The sequence below is a fragment of the Scomber scombrus genome, chromosome 3 (genome assembly GCF_963691925.1).
Source record: "Scomber scombrus chromosome 3, fScoSco1.1, whole genome shotgun sequence".
In the NCBI taxonomy this organism is placed as follows: domain Eukaryota; kingdom Metazoa; phylum Chordata; class Actinopteri; order Scombriformes; family Scombridae; genus Scomber; species Scomber scombrus.
This window is the reverse complement of record NC_084972.1, coordinates 9,604,973-9,625,405: the sequence shown is the minus strand read 5'-3', so window position 1 is coordinate 9,625,405 and position 20,433 is coordinate 9,604,973. Positions and strand designations below refer to the sequence as shown.

The 20,433-nt window shown below is 41.1% G+C and overlaps 1 protein-coding gene across 1 annotated transcript; it reads right to left on the bottom strand.

Annotated features, from left to right (window-relative positions):
- Positions 1–8,925: 8,925 nt before the first annotated feature.
- Positions 8,926–17,777, bottom strand: LOC133977124 (bone morphogenetic protein 7-like). Its single transcript, XM_062415264.1, has 7 exons — positions 17,381–17,777; positions 12,760–12,949; positions 10,002–10,160; positions 9,568–9,764; positions 9,380–9,453; positions 9,165–9,275; positions 8,926–9,075 (listed from the first exon to the last, which is right to left on the bottom strand). Exons 1-7 carry the CDS (start codon positions 17,775–17,777, stop codon positions 8,926–8,928), a joined length of 1,278 nt encoding a protein of 425 aa, XP_062271248.1.
- Positions 17,778–20,433: the final 2,656 nt, after the last annotated feature.

Sequence of the window (20,433 nt, the reverse complement as noted above, 5' to 3'; positions counted from 1 at the left end):
ACAAGAAAGATGCAGGCAGGGGCTGTGTGCTTAACTCATTGCACCTGTTTATTCACGTAACCAGTAGATATAAAACGCTCAATGCGACGTGTCATAGGGACTTGCCGTTCTTGTATGGAACCAAATGGCAGCCATCTTACCTGGGTCCAGTTTTAAACTTGCTGTATTTGGAATCTATGGCAATACACAAATACAGTTTTTTCCTTTTTTTTTTTTTTTAAATTCAAAGTAATGAGCATAAAACAACTGTGCCTGTCAAGAATGAACCACAAGAGCAAATATTTTGGTAGATTTTTTATTATAATAGTCCTCAAGGGCACAAATCATGCTTTCAATCACAAAGATAATCTTATAATTATGCATTTATATTACAGGCAATTGTTTCAATTTTGCCTAAACTTAGTATGTAAGAAGTCTTATTGTACTGTAGAATACTGTCGTATTCTGAATGGCTAATTACATGGCCATTACATTACATAATCTATTATGTAGTAATCCTAAAGGCAATTACAATCAGAAACACAAGAGAGAAGCACTTCTACTGTGATATATTAATATATTATTAATTGCATGAATTGTGCATAGGGCAAGATATATTTTGTGCTCTCTCTCTCTCGCTCTCTGTCTCTCTCTCTCTCTCTCTCTCACACACACACACACACACACACACACACACACACACACACACACACACACACACACACACACACACACACACACACACACACTAACTTACTGACAAATACTCATTAACATTGCTAATATCCTGAAGTGCATGGCAACAATGCTTGAATGTTAAACATTAATTGATGAATTCAGGAATAAGTAAATTAAGATAATTATTTTGCTCTCAGGGAATGTATTTCACCCTCTATGTCTGTCTGTCTCAGTGGTTCTTACATTTTATGCACAGAGCAATGAAGTAACTGACAACAAGTCCTTCTAATATATGATGACTGATTGCAGAATTCAAGGCGGCTAATTTTGGGTCAGCTGGATGTGGGGAACATGTAACATTAACATGGTGATTTGCCTGGGCCTCATTTTTTGTGTAAATTGTAACATAGCCGGCATGTTGGATTTGTCTTGAGATATTATGAAATAGGATTTAGGAGTAAAGACGAGCACTTCACTTTGACATTAACATGTTGTATGTTTATTTTATACTTGATTGTCATGGAATCAGCTGGTACTCTATTCTCTTTGGCAGAAATGGAATATAATATTCATAAGTATGCTTGTATTAGCGTATTATCACTTGAAAATAAGAATAATTGTTTTTTCATTACCGTAGAATGAGCCCTTTATATCTACATAGGGAGCGAGTCCTCTTCATGGATATATTATAAGTGCTGGATACCAGGCCGAAAATGGCACCTATTCAGTCTAATAAGAATTGCCCGCCTGGCACTTGCACCTAAAAAAGTTTCTAGCTTCCAGATTTGTTTCTACACTGTGTGGCCCAACTACTGAATATGCAGGTGCTTCCCCAACTGGCAAATTCCCGTTCAGCAAATAGACTTTACATTGTGGTGGCGTCACAGATTTCACTTGTCTTGGCTCGAATGGAGTTTTACAAATATGAAACCTTGATGGATCAAAAATTCGTAATAGAAACAGTCATATTTGTCTTGTTTGCAGTGTGAGGTGTCCTAGCAGCAGTTTTACAGATGTCTCTTTTACAATGGGGTCTATGGGGAAATTGCTTTTGAGGCAGCAGGGGGATTTTTCACTGCAATGCTGCAAACGGTCACTGGGGAAAATTGGCTGCAAGGCAGAGCGGCAGTGCCCTATCCAGCTCTTATAATACGTATGTCCATGGTCCTCTTCCACAGAGGCCACCATATTGTGCTGCCATGTTTCTACAATAGCCTAGAATGGACAAACCAAACACTGGCTCTTGAGAGGGCCTTTCATGTTTTTTGTCTCAAAGCCAAGCATTTTCTCCTACATGTTTGGAGGGGGGGACCTACACACTGGTCCTTTAACGTTACTTTGTAGCTAACAGTAAAATGACCTAGTCCTAGTTTTTTTTCCATAAATCAATGCTATTGGTCAGCCTTCATGTTTATCTGTGGGTTTTTACAAACATTTAACCAATGAAATGTATTAAAAAAGAGCTTGTGACTAAATTTTGTTATTCCTTTGCATCTAACAGGTTTTTTTTCTTTCTTTTTTCTTAAAAATAATGATTTTGCACATAAAAGGTTTAAGCCCGACAGTGACAATACGTAACAAATAAATCTACCATCTACTCTGTACTGCCGTAGGGAAAGTGATGCCAGCCTTCTTGGTCTCATAAGGTTATTATAGTGAAGCTGTTAGGTGCTGCACAGCTGACAACCATAGTCTCTGCCCATAACTGGCAATTGTAAGCAACACGGTCATCCCATGAGTTATGACGTAACATTGCATCTAGTGTTTTATATCTATGCAAATAACACTGAATACAGCAATACAATCTAACCTAGAACTTCACACCCATCCCATCTTTTTACTCTGCCTTGCCCTCACTATGTTCATTCTTTCACCAACCACACATTGTTACCATAGTAATTTAATTTCCATTAAAATCATCAATACCCCAGTAATTGGTGGTTGGAAAGCTTTAATTCGGAGCTGATGGTGAAGTTATTGAGATGTCAAGAGGATATTAACAGGCAGAGTCATTTATTAGAAGAGTATAATAGCATTTCAGTCATATAACACTCACAATGGACAGTTTTTGTTTTAAATATTGAATGCCGCGGAACTATCAGTATTGTCTTTTTTACTCAACACATTCATCTTCCTTGTCAAACCCCAATGCCTATATTGTGGTTAACACAATGCAACCCGACTCCATTCACTGAACTGTACAGATTCAGGCATGTTATGCTAGTAGTAGCTTATGTGGCCCTGAAGTACAGAAGTCTTGTAATCTCACTTCTTTGTAACAACACAACCCCAGATTTTCTTCATTTTCTTTAGTGTTTATTAATTTATCAGACATCTCTGAAGCCAAAAGATAAAAGGTTTTACACAACTTTTTTCACATATGCAGTCGTACTCCTCGAGGCCGCTGAACAGACTTTGACGTGTAAATCAGTGGGGTTCCCCTTTAAAGGTGCAGTATAGAATTTAGTTGTCAGACAGTTGTATAACTTGTCAGAATATAATATTCCTAAGAATGTTTTGATTAGTGTATAATCCCCTAAAAAATAAGAATGGTTGTGTTTTTGTTACTTTACAATTAGCCCTTTATACACTATATAGTGAGCGGCTCCTCTTCCACCATGTACTCTGGCCCAGAATGGACAAACTAAACATTGGCTCTTGAGAGGGCCTTTCGCATTTTCGTGGCCACTGTAGGTTCTCCTACATGCTTGGAAAGGGGGGAGAGAAAATAATGTGTGTTCATTTGATTGCAATCTCTAACCTCACTGCTACATGTTTCTAAATCTTACACACTGGTCCTTTACGTACATTGTAAAGAGAGAGACAGTGACAGACCGGCAATCTGAATTTTAAATATAATTTTCTCCAGTTTACTGTCTTGTTTGTGAAGACAGAAAGCACCCCAATGTGTGTTTCTTCTACTTTTCAGATCATGATGACCTTGGACCTATCTATCTGCAATGCTTGCCAATAGATTAATGGAATCTGTGTCACATGATCACTACACCTCCTCAACTTCTGCAGAAGAGCATGCAGCACCTCTGTGAGTGACTAGCGAATGTGAGCCAATGAACTTTACACCAAACCCAACCCTTGTCACAGGCAGGGACAGCCTCCCACTGAAAAAGAGGGACCAAAGACCAAGCACATCACGGCCACAGCAGCAGCAGCAGCAGCAACAGGAGTGTGATGCTACCATGTTCAAGGCGCCTTATCCTTACAAGATCCACAGTGAGTTTAAGATAAAACACACAAGCCCATTCCAGCCCGTACCAAGACAAGTTCCTGCACTCTATCAGCCCTGGACGCAGACGCACACATCCACCAGGTCCAAACCTCACGTCCTCTCAGCTTTCAGGGAGCATCATGGCTGGGCAGAGTGGAGGGATTTCAATCCCCTTCATACTGGATGGGACTTTTCTCACCACTATCAACACCACCCTCACTTGTCTGGTCGCCAAAGAGACATCAGCCTCCACCCACGCCATCCACACCACCCCTCCAGATTCAACCCTGTCTCTCCAGTCGCTGAGGGTTTCCAAAGGGTGGGTGGAGAGTACAGCTGGGAGCAGCTCAAGACATTAAGGGACAAGAGTTTACACACAGAGAGGCAGAGCAATGGGAGGAATAAAGGACCTTATGTGAGAAGAAAAGACAGAAGAGGAGAAAAAGCAAGTCCACCCTCGTTGAGCACATGCCTACCTCACTCTCCTCGTGGGGACCTCACACTGCAACATGATTTGTTGCACAAATCAACAAAGGCTCTCAAACATCCTGTTTCTGGACCATTGTTACATTCCTTCATAAGGGTTTCTCCTGATAAGTTAAACAACACACACACCTCCACAACAGAGGATGCATCAAGATCTCCTCTTCTCCCCTCTTCTGAGCAAACCAACACCTCCTCGTCCACTTCTTCCTCTAGGAACCGTTTTCCCTGGCTGCTCCCTCACTTTGTGGCCGGCTCTCTGATCGAGCTCAGAGATGGTCGGCTGAGAAGGGTGGAACACCTGCAGACAGAGGACTTCCTGCTTGGCTCACTGGCCTGCCCAGACCTGCGCCTGAGCTGCTGCACAGTGCAGAGCATCTCCCCCTCAGCCTCCCCCTCCTCCATCTCACGCCTCCTCATCCTGCTGCATGACCAGCAGTCCCAGGTGAAGCACGAGAGGGGAAAAGAAGTAAAATCCCTTTTGGTTAATCACCATTCACAGCAGACCCTCCACCAGCAACTATCACTGTTCTCCTTAAGTAGTAAATCTATCAGTTTTAGATGAATGGGGTTAAGATATACAGTACAACTTCTAGAATCTTCTCAAATTTTTAAAGACAAAAGCCCTACAGTCAAGTTGAGACCATGTGAAAAGATAAGGCTGCTGGTTGTTGTTGTCAAAAAAGTCCATTGAAAGACCAAAACTAGAGCTACAACGATTGGTTAATTAATTGATTAGCTGATCAAAAGAATTTTAATTACATTTTTTAAACTCAGTTTTGCAAAATGTTCTTTGGTTCCAGCTCCCCAAATTTGACGATTTGCTGTTTTTTTTCTTTGTGATATACTTGATGACTATAAATTGAATAACTGTTAGTCAAAAACAAATAAACAAAAAAATCAAAAAACATTACCAAGAACTCATGAATGCCACTTTTACAAAATTATTTAGTATTTTGTAGACTAAACGATTGCTCAATCAATCAAGAAACAATCCAAGATTAATAATCATTTGTTGCAGCCAAAACCAACAATTAAGTGATCCGACTAAGTATCGCCTGTGTAGCCAGAGCTTGATTTAGGTTATTCCTTCGTGCAACAGTGAATGACATGTTCATTACTTGTGATGAACATAGGCATTGTTGTTTATGTTGAGTCAGACCCACATACACCAAATGCATATTGATCCGCGGCTAAAAATAGTCAGCAACAAATGCAGTATTTACTCCTGAGCTGCATTCACTATAAAGATACAACATTCAGCTATTTAACCAGATAACCTAGGCTTTTTGTAACCCGTGTCTAAAGATTTATATCTTCAGTAGGAAATAGTGTAGACGAACATATTTTTAATTTTGGTCTCCTCGTGCAATTTGTTGATAATAACAGAATACAAAAATAATGACAGCATTATTATCCTTTAAAGCCACTGTGTAGAGTTTGAAAATGTCTCAGTTTGGTGCTTCCACAACAAAGCATGCTACCACGCCTCAGTTTTTATTGGGATTGTTTTACTTTTCAACAACTAAAAAGTCATCAGAATAATAAAAAAAGAATACTTACAAAGTTGACACATCATTTCAAATGATTTTAACACAAATACATTTTAAAATTTTAAATAATTACTGATCGTAATCACTAATTTCAACAAAGAGTATGTGTTAAATGTGCAGTTAAACCAAAACTCTATATCTTGGGTGTGCGGGTGGCTTCAAACAGGGTCTGAAATCATTAAAGACTTTTCTCCATCTTCTCACCATAACTCAGTACAAGTAAAACTGGAATGACACCCTCTTGTGGGCAAATGTACAATCTGCATTTCTCTCTAATAATTCTGTTGGTATGTCTTCTCCTCCTCCAGGAGTTGGTGGATGTCTATGTGGAGTATCCATTTTTTGTGCGTGGGCAGGGCTGGTCATCCTGCAGCCCTCAGAGGACTGCCCGTCTCTGTGGCCTGCAGTGCCGCCAGCTGAGCGTGGGGGACGTCTGCCTAGCTCTCACCCCTGTCTCAGCCCCCCAGCCTTCACCATCCCCAGAGCCTGAAACCTCACCCAGGAAGTCAGAGGGAGAGTGTGTATCCCTAAAGGCATCACAAATCCAGGTTTCCACAGAGCCAGAGAGGCCAGCTGGGGGGCAGAAGAAGGAGGTAGAGGCAGTCCGGAGGAGACATAATTCAGCCCCTGAACTGCGAGGTCCAGGCACTAATTGCATGTCATAAAGAGGGGAGTGAATCAGGCTGTTTTAAACTCTGCTATAGTCAGCCTTTATTTATTGTTTCTCTACCTCCTAAATCCTTTTTCAGTGCTTGATTGTCTTTTGAATTTGTATGTAAGGAACAACAGCTAAAGATGAAAGATCTCAGGATCCCCTAGATGTAGTCTTTTATTAGCACTGTATTTATCAAGGTAAGTCAGGGATCACATACTGTCGATGTGTCTTGATTCTGAGTTAAACATGACATTTTCAGTAAGCTTTAGCACAATCAGGTCATGACAGAATTCACAGGTTGAAAAGCTATTCAGTGCAGTTTGGTGAGAAACTGCAGGGAACCATTGTTTAAATCTTTGGTACCACAGAGAGAAACCCTGGAGCTGCTCCAGTGACAATGAACTTGAGAAATTTCCTGTACAGGTTCAGAGAATATTGGTTGAGTTTAAAGTGAGTGTTCATATTATTGCTAGCAGTTCTGACTAAATCAGCCCACGTTCCTTGAAGAGCAAAGAAAGCTTCTCCCTCAGGTCTTTCACTGCTGATGATATGATTGTTTATTTCTCTTCTGTTTAATATTATGTAAGAGTTTTTCATGAACACACAATAGATTTCATTCCAAATTCATTCTGATAATATATTATTCAGTTTGAGTGAATCTTCACATTGACAATCAACTCTCTTTCTGATTGTATCAGCAAGATTTAGTGCTCTAAATCTTCTACCTCTAATTTTCTATTTAAGATAACGATCTGTGTTTGGGCAGTGTTGTAATATGCTATGCTGGAAGCGTTTGGCTTCTTGGTGAATGTCAGCTTGGTTGTTAAAGTTATAGCAGTTTTGCTTTTTGTACTGATGCCACTTTTAAATGTCTGCCCCAATAATAAGAGTGGAGATGCTTGTGTTGTTCTAAGTACTCTAAATGCACAATCAGCTGAATGTGACAAAACTGAAATGTGGACCAGAGACTCACTCTGATGTCGCAGTCAGAGCACAAACAGATCAGGTCTTTAACTTGTGAAACAGTTCGCTTTCTGATAAATAAAAAATGTTGTGTAAAATTCCCCTGCAAGTTTTTTCAAAGCTTTACAAAAATCACAAAATAAAAGATCAATTTACTAATTGACAAAAATGACCATTTAGTGGCCGTTCTGGGGCTTTTGATTACATCACTCAGTCTTCTTCAGGACATAGAGAAATACAAGTTCAACATCTTGGAATTGTACATGTTCAAATTTCCATTTTTCTTTTCTGTTGAGAAAAATGGTGTGACATGATCAAAAGCCCCAGAACTGACATTAAAAGAACCTTGCGGTGAGAAGGGGGAACTTATGGTCTCAAAATGTATTAAAATGACTAGCAGAAGGTGTTTTGAATGCCACTGTAAGGAACATAACTGAGGTCAAATGAGGTAAAAACATCACACCTACGTCTTCTTTGATAGTCTCAATTTATTTGACTCCTTTAATCTGACAAAATAAAATTACAGCTTCTCTTTGCCCTCCTGTAGCTCTGGTCTGATGCCAGAAGGCAGCTGCAGTGGGGCTGATGTTGCAAAACCTGACATCCGTCTCGTGAAGATCAATCACTGACATCTTACAGACTGTGTGCCTTTCACCAGCCCAGTGATATACGTTTGCACCAGGAGTAGCCAGACCTTTCAATCCCACACACACCGTTATTAACAGTCTCGGCTGTCATTCTTCACCCAGCTCCTCTACATCAGCAGCACACAGACACACTGCCAGATGTCTTACACCTGATCTGCTCCAACTGGCCTGCTGAACACCAGTTCAACACCAGTTAAGTTTGAGAGAACACAGAACACAAGGTCATCCAGCTGTTCCAAAAGACGATGCAGCGGTATAACAGGACGATGGAGATCCAAAGTTTTATGAGCTGTGAGATCCGTTATGAAATGCACATTTCCACCCAGGCAATATTTTCAACAAAATTCAAATGCAGGTACAGTTTGTGTTATATGATCTCTGCCAGTAGGGATAAATATGAGTAACTTTTTACTTTCTTAAATTTTTCGTCTGTGAAGCAACTTCACACTGCTCTGGGTAATTTTAGTGCACCTCTCCCACTCACACTGAAAGGAAAACACAAGTTCTTCGCTTGCTTAAAATTCTTTGCTCAACTTTTCTCTGTGACCACTTTATCTAATGGTTTGTGGTAGTGGTTAATACTGCACGGGCGGTTCAGCTGCCATGTCATAAATACAATCCCCAGATTAAAGCTTATTCTGTGACAGGCAGTCAATCATCTCTTGTCTCTGGACCCTGTGCTTCCTCCTCTCTTAAGTGTCCCTCTGGATTTGCAGAACCCAGTGGAGGGGGGTCGAGTAGTCAGTGACAGCCACAGGCTCTGACCACCATATTGCGGTACTTCTTGAGGATGACGTTGGAGCTGTCGTCAAAGTAGAGCACCGAGATGCCATGGAGCTGTGTGGGGGCACAGCAAGGCTTGGGCACAGTCTCTGGGTTGATAAAGTGCACCTGCGGTTAGAAAAAGCATAAGTCAGCTGTCATAGAGATATGGAGTCTGCAGTTAAAGGGCTTGTCATCAGGGACTGTTCGGGACTTACCAGAGTTTGCACAATAGCGTGATTGGTGGCATTCATGTAGGAGTTGAGAGGAAAAGCACACTCCCCCTCACAGTAGTATGCTGCATAACCCTCTGGTGCTATGATCCAATCCTGATCAGAGTAAAACCACAGATGAAGGTTCAGTCAAATGTCACTTTTTGATCTTGGAGTGAAATGAAATACAATGAAATAAGATTGACGGTTCTGTATTATACCTGCCATCCCAAATCCCTGAAACTGACATACAGCTCATGCTTTTTACATCCCTCTTTGGAGATGCCCAGATTATCTGAAATTGAAAACATGCAAATATTAAGTTAGTGAGTATAAAATACCAGTGAGTCAGAGTCATTATAGGCCTTGAGTAATGTCTATAGTGATGATATCTGAAGGGGTCAGACACCTGTTGCCGCCTCCACTGCCTTTAGTGCATCATGTACAGTCCTCTGGGGTTTGGAGCGGTTAGACTGGCGCCCCTTATGACCGTGGGCAGAGCGGATGCTGCGGAAGCGCACCTCATTGGCTTTGAAGAAGGCAACCATGAAGGGCTGCTTGTCCTGGGGTCCGCTGCCTGTCAGCAGCCCCACCAGCTGGGGGCTCCTCCTCTGGCCTACAGGGGGAGAAGCAGATCAGGAGGGTGAACAAGACTTATGAGTCCCACTTAACAATAAATTGTTTATCCTAATATGACCACAACAACCACATTCATGACTTGAACTCTGTGAGCACCCACTACAAAGATTTACTCAATATGTGATGATGGTCTTTGTAACATTAAATCACTATGCTACACAAAAGCTGCAGTCTTTCAACTGTTGTTGCTCTTTCATGTATGGCAGTGACTGACCGTGGCTGTCCTCCAAGACCAAGTGCAATCCGAGGTTCTGCTCAGGGTTCACCACCCACAGGTTACTAGTGGCAGTAAGGTCAAAAATCAGCCAGCCCTCCTCTGCAGCCCAAATTTCTCGCTGGTCCAGCAGCAGCAGCTCCACTTCACTGAGGGAAGAATTATACGTAATTACATAATTAAGTCAAGGTTGATCCACATTTCAGCCAACATGTGCCTACCCCATCAAAACATAGGTTTTCACTGGAAATACTCTTTAAATAAGATGCCTGTTTTTGCACTGACTGAAATCTCAGGATGCAACATCATTTTCTTGGATGCAACATCACAGAGGATGAAGAAAGAAAACTTTCAAGCGTTCCTGTTTGCAATTGCGTTGCTACACAACAATAACAGAAACACAACAGTGATGAAATGTCTGATGTGATGGATTACATATTTCTATGTTTCTGCTAAAGTGATCTAATTTATAATGGCAATTAATGGAAACAAATGGCAGCCTGGATGGTGGGAAAACAATGTGAAAGCGAATGCCATGTTTACGAAAATGGTTGGTTCTCATGTAAATTATACAAAATGAGTATTTAATAGGCTAAAAAGTGCAAAACTACATGTGTGGTCCTGTAATACCTACAGTTTATTTTTGTCCAAACATCCATATTGAGTGAACAGTGTAGGATTTGTGTACATTTTCAACCAATCTAGGACAAAGCAACAGAAAAACAATACATAAAGGCAACCAAGAAATATTATGACCAAATGCTGGAATGTTGTACATGTAGGAGTGTCGAAAGGGACATGGGGCAGAAAAAGATGAGCTAAGCCAGACAGCTGACCTCAGTCCAACTGAGAATGTGTTTCATTGGCTGAAGACCATGCTGAAGGCAAAAAGCCCTGAAAATAAGCAAGAAATAATTATGGCTACAGTACAAGTACAGCTAGAGCATCACCAGGGAAAATACTAATTGTCTGCTGATGTCCATGGGTTATAGACTTCAGCCAGTCACTGACTGCAAGGGAAACCAAATATAAACATGATAACCTTTTATTAACATGTCAAAATATTCAGTCCCCTAAAATTGGCAGACTGTGTATAAAAAAGGGCTACAATCTCTACACTGTTCATCAGATGTGGATATAAAAATCAAAGCTGTGAGTCGACCAAAGCGTTGGAGTTCTGAGCCAACACAACTGAAATGTGCCAACAGGGTTTTTCTGACTACACAGTAAATACAGACTAAATGAATTTACAGAACAGAAAAATAATTAATAAATAGTCTTTTGTATTTTGTTTCTCTTTTTCCTAGACTTTGTAATACAAAATCTAATTTAGCAGGAAGGACAAATGTATTCAAAAATAATCAATCAATTATTTAAATTAAAGGTTACATTTTGTCATTTTTTTCAAAATGTAGCAATCCACTTTAACATGTAACACCCTGAAAAATGATCAAAGGAGCACTTTCTTAACATCGCAGGAGAAAAACCCTACACTGATATGACTTGTCTTGAAGGTAGATTTCACAGACAATAGTTGTGTTTACACACTGAATTCAGACCCTCAGGTAGAAAACGTCTGTCTTTTGTTCTGCCGCCTGCTCGTCTGTGAGGAGTGGGCTTTATTTGTGTCTGTGAATGACAATGGTGTTGATCTTAACGCTGTCGTCAGCCCTACTGTCACCGATGAAGTACTTCAAATTTACTACCGGCACATGACCCTCCACCCCCACCCTGCAAGCTGCAGCAAGCAGGTAAATTACATTTAGAGACTTTTTAATGTAGGTGGTGGAACGTGATTTATCAGGAGGGGTTTGAACAAAGTGTAATTATCCTTCAGTCAGAAAATCTGTCATGCTGTTTCAAATGTGGCGTGAAACAAGAAAACATTGTGAAAGTAACAAGGCAGACGCTGGCAGACTGACAGACAAAACAGAGCTACAGACAATCAGACAGACAGAAACTTGAAGGCATAACCACCTGTGTGAGAGAAAAGAAGTGAACTGACATCTTGAGGGTTGAAGGTGTTATTTGTGGTGGGAGTTTCATGTAATAAATGCTGGTCTCCTGGGGAGTCCTGTTCTGACTGTGTGAGAGTGAACTGGCTCAGGAGAGAACCTCTCTGTGTCTGTAATTGACACTAATGTCTGTGTAAACAGCTTCAGTGCTGACACTAACATCAGCAGAAATAACCAGCAGGGAACGTGGAGCGATGCAGCCAAAGCAGACAGATCTGTGTGCACGAAGCTAACAACCCATTTTCACAGAAAAACACAGTAGCAGGAGCTGTTTGTTTAAACTCAACCACACTACTTGCACTGTGTCACTAACATAAGAGGATAATCATCTGTAGCAATGAAACATGCAGTCAGTGTGAAGACCTGGTACAGTAGGTTGTTTAATAGAGCCTTTAAAGGGCTAGTTTACTCAAACTACTCCAGAGGTATCAATTCAGATTGTTTTTGTAATGTCCCCTCAGATTTTTGAGATTTCTGGCACCACCCCATTAAGATGTGAATGAAAATTCATTGGCAGTACTCGCACTATCAAACAATTTAAGCGTAACCAGCCGCATCAGCAACTATTTGAAGCTGAAGCTACTTTAGTTAAAGCGTTGAACTGCTTATGTCAGCATGCTATCAATGCTAACATGCTGGTGTTTAACGTGTATTTAATGTGCATGCTAACATTTGCTTATTAGCACAAAGTATTGAAAGATATTGACAAGAGCTGAAAAGAAAACACCCGTACCTGTTTGAAGGTTCCTGCAGGACCTGGTAAATGCTGACTCTAAATGTTTCATTCTCATAGCGTTCCTGAATGAAAACCTTGTAAATCCTGAACTCTGCTGCTGTGATGGCCTCTCCCTCTGGAATACGGGAAAGGTCGAATCTGAATTCCCTTTTGTGCTGCTGGTACAGAAGGTCTTGATCCTGATCAACTGTCGGGAAGAGACAAACAGAGGATAAGTGTGCATCAAACAAGAAGAGCTGGTGTTTGTTTTACTAGTACAATGATTGAGGTTACAAGTTGTCAATCAACATTTGATGAAGGCTTTTATATCCTTTCCTGAAGTGCTTCATTTATAATCTGCACAAGTATGATACTACCATGATTAATGGTTGATTGTTTTCTGCCCTACTGACATACACACAGTAAAATAGTGCTTCTAACTCTCAAAATGAACGTTTGTACATTATGAGGAGAAGGCAAACCACTGTGAGATGGTAAACCAGTCTGTCAAAACTGTTGCTGATTCAAACAATCCTCTGATGTGTGTCCCTCTGCCCACATCTCGGAAGCACTGTGTCAGAAATAGGAAAAATCCTGCTTCCATCAGTCAAGTGATTGATCTAAACATCACTTAAGTCAAGTCCGCCATACATGCCAATATGGGGGAGAAAAAACACACCCACGGCTCAGTTTGGCTCCCTGTTTAAATTGCACACATGTGCTGACCACAAGAAAAGGCCTGGTAAGGCACTGCCCGGAAAACCGCAGCAGCCAGTGTGCTTTTATAAACACACTCACATAAAGTGCAGAGAGCCTCACACATACATGTGTGTCTTAAATACCAGACTCTGTACCACCCACACATCCCTGATCATTTTGCCATGACCCACTGTCCAGTCATTTAATATTTATTGTAGACGATAATGTAAATCAGCAGTAGCTGGTGGCACTGTGGGGTTTCCACCCAATCCTGAGGCAGCTGAGGCACTCTAAAACTCAGACTTTCCAGGAGAACGGTGGTCAGAAAGACCCCAAAGCTTCCTGAAGCTTTCCAGTGTTGTGTTTTTACAGCATTAGTCAATGTGTTTGTCCTTGGAAAGAGCAGTGGAGGTTTCTGGTGAAGGTACGCAGAGCGCAGCAGCGATTAGCCACCTTAAACACATCCTGCCCACTGACATACACCATGACATCATCATGACATCACTGTGTGTTCCTACGGATGGTCCACTATTGTTTCAGCACACAGACAAACACACACGCACGACCCCAAGACTCGAAGCACAACATTTATTTCATAGCACTAAACTGACTCAGTCTTCTAAAAACAATTCTAATGACACAAAAACACACACAGCCCGCTCATCGTTAAGAGCAGTGCATTCTGAACCCTGCGAGTCATTTGTTTGACCGCAATTAAATGCTGGAAGGGAACGAGGGGTGTTTTTATGAAAGCAATAATTGCTTGTAAGGACTCGGTGTGTTTACGTTAGGGACCATTAGCTGCAGAGATCAGACCTCAGATATGCAAACTTCCCTCTGGGAGGCATTTCAACACTTCACATTGCTCCTGACACCGCAGGGCCACACAGCCACGGAGCTATCATTAACCTATTACAATTTTATAGTAAGTGGGGATTTTTTTTTACAAATCAGTGTGGGTGGTTTTAAGATGAATCACAATGTCTGCACAAAAACAAGTCACAAAACTGATGGGATATGACTTTTGTGAAAAATAATCATTGCTTCAAGTATTATTAATGTCTGTGCATCAGTCTATTCAAGTCATTTTATTTAGGAGTTTACAACTGATTAAAGTTAGTAAGTCTATTCCTCAAGTGAACGTTTTCTGTCCATTCACACCACTGAATGTCTGCATGTGTTGACAGGTTTGACAACATCGTTCACACCCTAAGCTGTTTTCTTGCAGATTAAAGGAATGACTAAAAATGCTTTGGCTTAACAAATATTACACCTATGCATAAATCTGCTGTAGTATGTAGCACTGTGTCTTGGTGACAAAGTGAGCTATGAGCCTTATGCAGAGTTTGTCAATAAAGTTTATAAGACAGAAATGAGGTAAAAGTATCATATCAGGGGATGTCACCCAGTAATTACTGCTGGAGCTTCTGAGGGAAGAGAAAGCAATTATTTTGCACACAGATGTATAAATAATAAGAACGTTAATGAGATTTTCTGGTGCGGCAAAAGAAATTCTTAGTATGATCTCCTTATGCTACCTACAGATCAGCTTAGCAGGACAAATTCTCAAAAACACAATACTCCCTCTGTTCTTCAGCGACAAAGTCTTCCTCCAACTGTTGGGAGAGCGTTGTGTGCTCTTTCTTTCATAATGAAAGCCAGTGACATTTTTGGTCATTAAGCCTTTTCCCATGCTCCACAGGTGTGTGTTTGGTCAATGCAGAGAAGCCCATACTGAACGCATGTGTACACGTCTCCAGGCAAAGACTACAGCAGCAGTAAACAAGCAGGTCCAACGTGAAGTTTAGCAGAGCAGAGAGCTGCAGAACAGCTAAGTGGCCGATAAAAGTGTAGGCCTCGGCACTACATGGAATCTATTTGTTTATTAACAAATGCACAAAAGAAAAAAATGCGCAGTTCAACAGCAGCTGCCTTGTGTAATGTTGCATGACAATGAGACGAATGCTTCCTGCTGGTGATTCTGGAGTATGGCGTGCGGTTTGGCATTCCAACACAAGTAAACATATGCAGCCGCATTACATGTATGAGCATGTGATAAAGTATAGTGTGTGTGTGTGTGTGTGTGTGTGTGTGTGTGTGTGTGTGTGTGTGTGTGTGTGTGTGTGTGTGTGTGTGTGTGTGTGTGTGTGTGTGTGTGTGTGTGGAGACTTTATAATGAGACAAGCGCTCCAATAATGTCAAACTAATGAAAAGTACTTTTCAGAAAGCTGACCTTCTAACAAAACTGTTTTCACTTAAAGTATATTGAGTAAATGTGGCTAATTTATATAAAATAATAGGACCTTTTTCTAAGTGTGGTCTACCTGCAGGATATACCTGGGTGCACTGGGAGCTCTACAGCAGCTCTCCCTTACACTGGAAGCTGTGGTCTTTGAAATGGAAATACCATAATCCAGTTGGGTCTTGAAGCGATCATCCAGGGACCACCAAGCTAGAGTCACAATGTGGGAGCTTGAGCGAAAAACTCTGACAATCATCAGCACAGGAGGCCACTCTGGGCTCAAGAGAGAAATAATACACATTCATTGTGTCTTTTTTCCTCCTTCCTCTTTATAATCAAAATCTTCAGATGTGGAACCACATAAATCTGCTATGGGGTTTCCAGAGACCATGTTTCCAGATCTCATTAGCTAAAGACTGTCAGTTAAAAGTTCATGACTGAGGACATAAAATGTTATGTTATGCACTTTCAGATTGTTTTTTTTTTAAACCAAATGTTTCTCCAAATGTTTTGTATTAACTACACATTTATGAGCTGATTGAAAAAACTCTGAATGGTTCTTCATTTGCGGGCTTAAGTTCAACCTCAATGGCGCACAAACAAACAGACTGGAAGGTTAAAGGTTTCTTGGAGATGTTTCTCAGATGAACAAACTTCATCCTTTCACAACTGACCTATAACCTTCCTCCGAGCCTTGAGGCAGGAGAGGGGCGTAAAGAAGATAAGGGTTGCTTTTGGATGGAACCCCACATCCGGATAAGAGCCACAGGCACCGTGCCGTCTACTGTTTCACCATAGTGATATCAGAGCTGCCGTAGGATCTCCAAGGGAAACAAAGGCAGGATTTGCCTTTTATAAATTCAATGTCCGAGTAAGCCCTGACTCCCACCTGTGACCTCCCGTGATTCACGCCCCTCAAACAAACATATAAACAGGCACATATAGATCCAGGAGTACTCTGCAAACACACACACGCGCACCTGCACTACTAGAGATTACTGCAGCAATAACATGTGTTTAGATGCAGTTTGTATCCTGGTCTCAGTCAACTTCTCTCTCACTCCCCAGGGGGTTTAGAAATGCCCATTCAATTCCTAGTCATGCGAAACAAAGCCATACTAAAGCCTCTCCCCCAGAGCTTTGAAGGGATTCTGGGGAAATCGGATACAGGCATGTTGTCATAACATTTACAGCTCGGAATGCATAATGCTTGATTTCTAGTGAAGAAAGTGACCCAAAAGCCACAAAGTCAGAGACACCCTGGCTTTCACAAGACACACACACACACACACACACACACACACACACACACACACACTTATCTAATGCTCTCTGCTGAAGAGAACTGGACAACAAAATGGAAAGCACTGAAAATTAATTGAATCATATGATCTCTGACCAAGATGAATAGATAAAGTTGTTATTGTGTTACTTGCACACACAAAAAAACTATTAACAAAAACAAGAAGAAATGTAATCATTTTTATGAAGATATTTTAATTATGATAGTGATTTACATCCATGTAGAAAAGTTAAGAGGTTGTCAGTGACACCATGGCAGCAGATAAGAAATAAACATCACAGACACATTATACATCTTTATCACATATCTTAGCACTTAACCTTTTATCCCATTAACTTTTAAGTTTGTTTTTCTTTATTGAGTAAAGGCTTAAAAAAGTCAGATAGGAAACTTACCGAGATTGACAAAGCTCATCACCATATCTGCGTCATCTAGGAAGCGACTGTCCTGTGGGGTCACCATAGGGGAGGCCTGGGTTGGTAATAGGGGTTTGTAGTAAGAATATCCGGGCGGCTCTATGTCTGTAGAGATCGTATTGTACAAGTCCAACATGAACATCGGAGCAGAGTTTTGTTTTGTGTGGAAATGCGGCCGCGGACGATGTGGCAGCCCCAGGATGGAGAGGATTTCCCGCTGCATCTCTCTGCGCTCCTGGTTACGGAGCCGCCGCTGGATGAAGCTGGAGCGCACCTCGTTGTCTATGGAGAAGTTGGAAAAGGCGACCTGAGTGGCCAACACGCAGTAACTCCACGCCAGGAGGGTCGTTAATGTCGCCAAAGCGCTTGTCACCATTTTATCCATTTTTTTACGCGCGGCTCTAACTAGTCGAAAGATTAGCCTGGGGGTGCGATTCTTTCATAAACAGTCCACCTTTACCCGAGGGAGCAAAATACACTATCCTTTATTGACTCATCTGCTGCTGTGCACTGTACTCTGGAGTGATACAGCCGTGCGCTTCTCTTGATGGCAACTTTGGAACGGGTTTTATTGAGGCGCTGTGTCAGGGGAGGGGCAGGAGGGTTCAGAATGGGATAAACCAAGATCTGGAAAGAGTGGGAGAGTTTGCGGGGGTGAGTCAATGAAAATAGGGCAACAAAAGATCAATGTCCTGTTTTAAAGTGCACTTCTCTATCTTGATAATAAGATGGGGGATGTCGACCTTTCAAACCCAAGTTTCCAATCACTTCCCACTTTGGTCATGATTTTTTGGCCGCTGAAAGTGATCCTATTGTTAATATGTGATTAGCACACCTTACTTCTTGTATAGTGGCAGTCTCCTATTTTTTTCCTGATAGCCAGTGTTTCACTTCCAACATCAAATGTAATCTATCTAATAATCTTAAAACTTCTCTTCTATTGTGAAATATTTGTTACTCTTCAGGTTAGAGTTGCTTCAACACAGTGCACATGGGAGTACTCCAACTCCTCCTAAGTGATCAGTCAAAAGGCAAAAGGGGGAAATCCCATAATCCTGTCTCTAACACAGACATCTTTTAACTCAAACAATAAAGTCGGGTCCACCCTAATCGTTGAGGGGTTTGAGGGTGATCAGCAGCAGCACTTGCAGGTACATGAAGGGACATGCCAATAGCCCCAATGAATTACTCCAACAATGTGCAAAGCACTCACTGTGACTACTTTAATAGAGGGTTAATGGGTGTGGGGGCGGGTGATGAATGACAAAGCAAGAATCCAACTTTCAAGTACAGGTTATACATGTGCTACTTAGGTTTGACGACAGCCAGTGACTGTATCAAGAACATAAAACTGAGAGGAAGAGGTTAATGTGTCATAACCACCAAACTGAAATGGCCTTTGACTAATGCGCTTAACCGCTTCTCAACTTTTAACTTCTTGGAACAAACCTTGTATTAATTCATTTAAAATAAAGTAGTAAAGTGACTTTCTGTGGTCCACTGGAACAATTTATTTTCACTAGTTATTGGGCAATCCTTTCATTTATTAATTCAAACTAAAACTAAAACAACCAAAACTGTAAATCAAAGTTACCTTGGCTGCAGACACTAGTCACTTCAGGAGGTTTTTTCCCAGCATAGGTCACTTTAAATGAGTCATTCCTGCAACCCCATATAAACCCAAGAGTCCTCTTTATCCACTACAAACATCTGTAAACAGTCCTACCTCTGTAATAATAACCATTCAAGGTTGTAAATATCTGTTTTGCTCCAGAACACTTCCGCAGGGTGGATACATGCCAACAGGTCCTCTATCTGACCATCTCTCAGGCCACATCTTCATCATATACTCTTTTAACCTGAAGGAGGTTTTGAACTGTCTTGCACCAGCACCAATTGTTTCTCTGCTGCACAGTCAGACTGTTTTCAGGCTCAGGGATGCATTGTATCTAATTAGCCTATTTAATTCATGCGCCATACAACTTTGCACACTGACTCAGTGCAATGCGGATCTCATTACATTTCCCACTGGAGCTGCAACCATGCTGTGTGTCACATAACCTACTGTTTAAATGTGCACAGCAGGTGAATAACAGCCTGTGTAATGAAAAATGGTTCCCACGTCAGGTAACTTCTGCCTAACTAATTTTTTTTTGTTATTTGTATGTTTACTGCATATACAATACCAGTCAAATGTTTGGAAACATTTTCTCATTAAATTGAATAGGTGGGTGCAGTCCTTTTATTTGGTAAGATACAAATAGATGCTGATTTTGTAAATATGGATGATGCACAAAGATTATATATTTCACATATGAAACATATAAATTAGCCTGGGAGAAGAGTGTGTGTGTGTGTGTGTGTGTGTGTGTGTGTGTGTGTGTGTGTCTTTACTTTCCCCCCTCCCACATGCTTTGTATATGCAATACCAAATGTTTGGTATGACATAGAAATAAAAATAAAAATAGGTTATATGCATAGCTACTGTTAAAAACCACACACACACACACACACACACACACACACACACACACACACACACACACACACACACACACACACACACACACACACACACACACACACACACACACACACACACACATATTTCACATATGAAACATATAAAAAGCCTGGGAGAAGAGTGTGTGTGTCTCTTTACTTTCCCCCCTCCCACATGCTTTGTATATGCAATACCAAATGTTTGGTATGACATAGAAATAAAAATAAAAATAGGTTATATGCATAGCTACTGTTAAAAACCACACACACACACACACACACACACACACACACACACACACACACACACACACTAACACAACAATTCCTTATGATTCCATCAATTGTTGCTCAGCCTGATTTTTATTTAGCATTTACTCAAAAAGTGATGAGCAGGAGCACAGGTTATTGTTTCACCTGGCTCTTCTCCTGTTATATACTTCCCCCTCTATTCCTCTACTTGATATCCACATTGTCTTTTAATCACACACTGCCTCCCGGCGGCCAGTCGTGGTATTGCATCATTTCAC

Excerpts from the sequence above, each read along its gene's own strand:
- LOC133977124 (XM_062415264.1), bottom strand. The coding sequence starts at position 17,777 with ATGGTGACAAGCGCTTTGGCGACATTAACGACCCTCCTGGCGTGGAGT. Across the intron at positions 9,765-10,001 it reads GACAGCCACGGTCAGTCACT|GAGCCCCCAGCTGGTGGGGC; the intron begins GCCATACATGAA and ends AGGCCAGAGGAG. Across the intron at positions 9,076-9,164 it reads ACGCTATTGTGCAAACTCTG|GTGCACTTTATCAACCCAGA; the intron begins GTAAGTCCCGAA and ends TTCTAACCGCAG.